Raw genomic sequence first — 6,391 nt, 5'->3', positions numbered from 1 at the left:
GCCTTATGTAATATAGAGAATGCAGATGTAGACAGAGCTTAGTCTCGGAAGGTAGAATGGTAGCCTTATGCAATGTAGAGAATGCAGATGGAGACAGAGCTTAGTCTCGGAAGGCAGAATGGTAGCCTTATGCAATGCAGAGAATGCAGATGGAGGTAGAGCTTAACCTCGAAAGGCAGAATGGTAGCCTTATGTAGGAAGTAAAATGGCAAATGGTAGTACAGTTTTCTTAGCTGATAGCAGATTGCGATATTGCGACTGTTGGGGATATTGTGTCTGCTGGGGACACTGCGTGCGGATAGCAGCTATGAGTAAGTGCAACGATTCTGAGCATAGTATTTCTGAGCAATGTGAGTCTCGTGAGTGTATAGTATATTTGATGATTTTGCAACTCAAGTGCCTGCATCCAAAGAAAATCGTGAGTTCTATAAAATGGGGAATGTTAGTTCGTATTTCCGCTGGTTCTGCTTGACCTGCTCGGCTCTGTTCCGGTGATACTGTACGTATCATTGGGGTAGCATTTCTAAACAGTGCGATTTCAGAAATACAAATGCATGATTTTAGAAAAATATATATGCATAATTAAGGATAATTTTCTTTAGATGAACCAACGACTGCGACGTCGTTCAAGACATTGCAACTTCTCTTGCTCCAGAATTTTGAGGGTCCTCCTCAAAATTCTGCCCCAGCTTCCAATTATGGGGGAAATGAAAATTTTATTGAATTGTGACCTAACCCATAGGGCTGCCTATGTATCCCCTCTCAAACGGGAATCAGGTCAGGCGTAGTTCAAATTAAATCATAAAGGAAAGCATAAAGATTACACATAGTATCGCTTCACTGTATCTGAATTGGTCGGCTTCGGCCAAACTTCTCCGTCTATTTCTGCAAGTATGAGGGCTCCTCCTGTTAGAACTCGGTGGACCATGTACGGACCCTGACAGTTGGGAGAGACTTCCCTTTGGCCTCGTCCTGATGCGGGAAAATCTTCTTTAACACTAGCTGCCCCGGTGTGAACTGTCTCGGCTTGACTCTTTTGTTGAAGGCTCTGGACATTCTGTTCTGATAAAGCTGACCATGGAAAACTGCATTCATTCTCTTTCCATCTATAAGAGCTAGCTATTCATAACGACTTTTCACCCATTCTACATTGTCAAGTTCAGCTTCATGTATGATCCTTAGGGAAGGAATTTCTACCTCAACGGGAATAACAACCTCTGTATCGTAAACCAACATATAGGGGGTTGCCCCGGTTGATGTACAGACTGTTGTGCGATACCCCAATAAAGCAAGTGATAACTTCTCGTGCCACTGCTTATGCTTCTCTATCATTTTCCTTAGTATCTTCTTGATATTCTTATTGGCGGCCTCTACGGCTCCGTTCATTTGAGGTCTGTAGGCTGTAGAATTCTTGTGTTTGATCCTGAAGGTTTCACACATGGCTTTCATCAAGTCACTATTGAGATTGGAACCATTATCAGTAATGATTGATTTTGGAATTCCGAACCGACAAACGGCACGGCCGCGGACGAAGTCTACTACGACTTTCTTAGTCACTGCCTTGTACGATGCTGGTTCAACCCATTTGGTGAAATAATCAATTGCCACTAGGATGAATTTGTGCCCATTTGATGCGGTAGGTTCTATTGGTCCGATAACATCCATTCCCTAAGCGGCGAATGGCCATGGTGAGCTTGTTGCATTAAGCTCGTTTAGAGGCACCTTTATCATATCTGCATGTATGTGACAGCGGTGGCACTTCTAGACATACTGGATGTAGTGTGTTTTCATAGTCATCCAAAAATAACCAGCTCAGAGTATCTTCTTGGCTAAGACAAAGCCATTTATATATGGCCGCAGGTCCCAACATGGATTTCTTCTAGTAATTTATATGCTTCCTTTGCGTCGACACATCTTAGTCATCCCAAATCAGGAGTGCTCCTGTACAGGATTCCTCCGTTGTGAAAGAAATTGTTGGATAACCTCCGATGCGTGTGCTTCTGAATAGAGTTTTCGAGCTCTGGGTATTCTCCTTTCGCCAAGTATTCCTTGATATCATGAAACCAAAGTTTTCCATCCACTTCTTCTTTGACATGAGCACATTAAGCTGGCTGATCGTAGATATTTACTGGAATAGGGTCAATGAAATTCTTATCTGGATGTTGTATCATGGATGATAGGGTAGCCAATGCATCGACAAACTCATTTTGGACTCTCGAAACATGCTGGAACTCTGTCTTTGTGAACCTCTTTCTAAACTCCTGTACGTGATGTAGATAATGGAGTATCTTGGAGTTCTTGGTCGCCCATTCTTCTCGAACCTGATGTATAAGCAAGTCTGAATCCCCGATCACTAGCAACCCTTGAATGTTCATGTCAATGGCCATCTTGAGTCCCAAGATGCAGGCCTCGTACTCAGCCATGTTGTTGGTGTAAGGGAATCTAAGTTTGGCAGACACCGGATAATGCTGACCAGTTTCTGACACTAGGACTGCTCCTATGCCAACTCCTTTGAAATTTGTTGCTCCATCGAAAAACATTCTCCAACCGTCATAGGATTCTGTAATGTCTTCTTTTATGAATGATATCTCTTCATCAGGAAAATACGTCTTTAAGGATTCGTATTCTCCATCCACGGTATTCTTGACAAGATGATCTGCCAAAGCCTGTCCCTTGATTGTTTTCTGAGTTACGTAGACAATGTCGAATTCACTTAGCAGGATTTGCCACTTGGCTAGCGTGCCAGTGGGCATGGGTTTCTAAAATATGTACTTCAACGGATCCATCCTTGATATGAGATACATGGTATATGCACATAAATAATGCCTCAACTTCTGAGGTACTCAAGTCAGAGCACAACAGGTGCATTCTAACAGAGAATACCGGGCCTCGTAAGGGGTGAACGTCTTGCTAAGATAGTAGATGGCATTCTCCTTCCTCCCTATTTCATCATGTTGACTAAGAACATAACCGACCGCTCCATCTAGCACTGCAAGGTAGAGTAATAGAGGTTTACCCGTCTCGGGCGGGACCAAAACTGGTGGTGTTGACAGGTACTTCTTGATTCTGTAGAAGGCCCTCTGGCAGTCATCAGTCCATTTGGTAGTGGTGTCATTCTTCAACATTTTAAAGATTGGCTCACAGATGATAGTAGTTGAGCTATGAACTGGCTGATGTAGTTGAGTCTCCCCAAGAAACTCATTACTTCTTTCTTGTTCTTTGGTGGTGACAATTCTTGAATAGCTTTGACCTTTGATGGATCCAGTTCTATTCCTTGGTGACTCATAATGAACCCAAGTAGTTTTCCGGAAGGAACCCAAAATGCACATTTCGCGGGATTCAGCTTCAAGTTATACCTTCTCAGTCAATTGAAGAACCTCCTCAAATCTTCCATGTAATCAGTGTCTTTCTTGGATTAGATGATGACATCATCTACATACACTTTGATCTCTTTATGTATCATATCATGGAAAATGGTAGTCATGGCCCTCATGTAGGTGGCCCCAACATTCTTTTACCCGAATGACATCATCTTGTAACAGTACATTTCCCACGACATAATGAAAGCCGTTTTCTCAGCGTCTTCTTCATCCATCTAGATCTGATGATACCCAGCAAAACAATCCACGAATGACTGCAACTCATGCTTGGTGCAATTGTCAATCAGGATGTGTATGTTTGGCAAGAGGAAGTCGTCTTTTGGACTAGCTCGGTTGAGATCCCGATAGTCAACACAGACTTTGACCTTCCCGTCCTTCTTCGGCACTGGCACGATGCTGGCTAACCATGTCGGATATTCTACTACCCTAAGAACCTTAGCTTTGACTTGCTTAGTGACTTCTTCCTTGATTTTCAAACTCATGCCAGGCTTGAACTTTCTGAGCTTCTGCTTTACCGGTGGACATGTCGGATCAGTTGGCAGTTTGTGAGCCACAATAGATATACTTAGACCAGTCATGTCATCGTATGACCAAGCGAATATGTCTTCGTATTCCCTTAGAAATTCTGTGTATTCCTTCTTTTTTGATGGAGATAAGTGGACATTGATTCTCGTTTCTTTGACATTCTCTACATCTCCCAGGTTAACAATCTCGGTCTCATCCAGGTTGGACTTAGGTCTGTTCTCAAAATTTTCAACCTCTTTAACAATCTCTTCTGGTATGTTATCTTCCTCTGAATCTATGTCTGTTTGTTGCGTTATCTCGTTGCATGTCACAGTCATTGGTTCATCAAGATAAGTAATAGTAATGCCCGAGGCTTTCCGGGCTCTAGTGGTTCTGTTGGTCCAATATTTGAGGCATGCTCCTCGGCTTACGGCTTGTATAAAAAGGCCTTCCTCCCCCTCCTCCTTGAAAATGACACGGCAATCCATGTTATCATCTTCCACGAATAAATTCCTCATTTATGCCAGTGCTTCCTCTTCTTCCGACCCATATATAACATCGGCTGGCTGGAAAGTCTGTTCTAAATGGGGTATCGGCTGCTCCAGTAGGTAGTAAGGGCCGCGCCATGGTGGCGACCAGTTGTTGAATTCCCTCCAAGTATACACGTATCCCAAACCGAAAGTGGTGCCATGTTTCTTCAGTTTGATCGGCTTGGCAATTCCTTGGAGGTTCTTGCCAAGTCCCTTGCTAGGCTCATATTCGCTCCAGTTCAATATGCTTTCAATTTTGTTGTCCCACCATTTGTCTTTGTCAATGGCGTTGACTCGCTCGATGTGGTGATAGGTTTCCCCCGCCTATCTTTCTCCTTCCTCCAATCGCTGGGATGGTTTGGCGACTGTATCACCCAATGTTTTCTCATATACCCATAAATCATAACACAACCCTTATCCAAAATTTCCTTTACTCGAATCATCCTCAATCTCAACCTCTATAATCCATAACTGATTCATCAGTATACCTCAAACTAAAACAAATACAACACATAACCGTACAATCAACTTATTAATAGCAGACTCCCCCACTTGGCTCAAAGCCATAGATCAAAACACATAGTAGCTCAAAATGCCCATACTCTATTGATGCCATAATACCATAGTGAGATTCAACTAAATCCTTCATAAGCTCATGCAATACAAGCCATCTAATATATCAAATCATCTACAAATCTTGCATTAACCCTTGTAACAGTCAAACCAACTCTCATAAGCGATCCAAACTCAAATTGCAACACGTATAATTCATTGGCAAATGAGGACGCACTACAAAATGACATAGGGATCACACAACCCTTAGGACACCCCGGAGGAGATAACCCACCTGCTTCGTCTCCAACTGACATCTCTTTATACCCTTCCACAATCATAACCATTATGCATTCACTTAATCTTCTTGAGTCTGAACTCATATCATGACATGAAAAGCTACTTCACTCCTCAACTAAATAACATGAAAATATCTTTCAACACACCCATAACTCGAGGCTATACGTCAAATCAAGATGGAAATCTAGCACCCAATAGTTCTTTCTACACCTCAATCAAACCCTTCCCGTTAGGTTCAAACCATATGAACACATCTCGCAGTCACATCATACTCATCACGTATCCATCCAGCCATAAATTACACTAATAGGGACACTACCGGACATATAAATCCAAAAGCACGTTCACATAAAATCGGTACCTCAATGCTTAAGCTACAATCAGGATCCAGCCTCAAGTCCTCCAAACTGGCCCATCATCAGCATATCGAAATCACATCTCGCACCTCTTTCAGGGAATCACAAGCTGTCGATGTACAACTGATACAGAGCGCTCATATGTGCATACGAATGAGTGGAAGGACTTCAAAGAGTTACACCTCAAGATAAATCAATGTCACACGATAAGGAAAGAAATATAGGAAGTATATCCTAAATGTCTTGTAGCCTCTCAAAGATATGTATGGACATCATCATATCGATCCGCAAGACTCTACTAGATATTTGCTCATGACTTGTAGAACCTATGTACCTAGAGCTCTAATACCAATCTGTCACGACCCAAAATCCGCTAGTCGTGATGGCACCTAACCCAACCCGCTAGGTAAGCAACTAATAACTATCCAAATTTCAATAATGTTAACAAGTCAATTAAATAGAGTAAATTATCTGGATATATTACATTTCCCAAGGACTGGTAGTACAAATCATGAGTTTCTAAGAGTAGAGATTTCAAAGCTGATATGAAATAAATACATCTTCTGTTTGAAATGTGCATAAATAGAGTTATATAATCTAAGGCTACCATGAACAAGAGGCAGTTACAACCGGGACACCGTTACATCTTCTAATCCAACTTCCATCGAACACAGCAACATCGACATTCATAATCTGCACGCAATGTGCAGGAAGTGTAGTATGATCAAAACTGACCCCATGTACTCAATAAGTAACAAACCTAAACTTA

At 42.1% G+C, this 6,391-nt stretch overlaps 1 protein-coding gene across 1 annotated transcript; it reads right to left on the bottom strand.

The window, feature by feature from the left end:
- Positions 1 to 2,102: 2,102 nt before the first annotated feature.
- On the bottom strand, positions 2,103 to 4,402 carry LOC138874084 (uncharacterized). Its single transcript, XM_070152590.1, has 3 exons — positions 4,316 to 4,402; positions 2,409 to 2,684; positions 2,103 to 2,321 (listed from the first exon to the last, which is right to left on the bottom strand). Exons 1-3 carry the CDS (start codon positions 4,400 to 4,402, stop codon positions 2,103 to 2,105), a joined length of 582 nt encoding a protein of 193 aa, XP_070008691.1.
- Positions 4,403 to 6,391: the final 1,989 nt, after the last annotated feature.

This window comes from Nicotiana sylvestris, chromosome 7, assembly GCF_000393655.2.
Source record: "Nicotiana sylvestris chromosome 7, ASM39365v2, whole genome shotgun sequence".
Lineage (NCBI taxonomy): Eukaryota > Viridiplantae > Streptophyta > Magnoliopsida > Solanales > Solanaceae > Nicotiana > Nicotiana sylvestris.
Note: the sequence above shows the minus strand (reverse complement) of the source record. Positions and strands in the feature narration are given on the sequence as shown.

Bases quoted from the DNA above. Each gene is read 5' to 3' on its own strand.
- LOC138874084 (XM_070152590.1), bottom strand. From the start codon at position 4,402: ATGAGGAATTTATTCGTGGAAGATGATAACATGGATTGCCGTGTCATT. The intron at 2,685-4,315 runs GTAAGCCGAGGA...TACGTAACTCAG, and splicing joins AAGGCCTTTTTATACAAGCC to AAAACAATCAAGGGACAGGC. The intron at 2,322-2,408 runs GCCTGCATCTTG...CTTATACATCAG, and splicing joins ACAACATGGCTGAGTACGAG to GTTCGAGAAGAATGGGCGAC.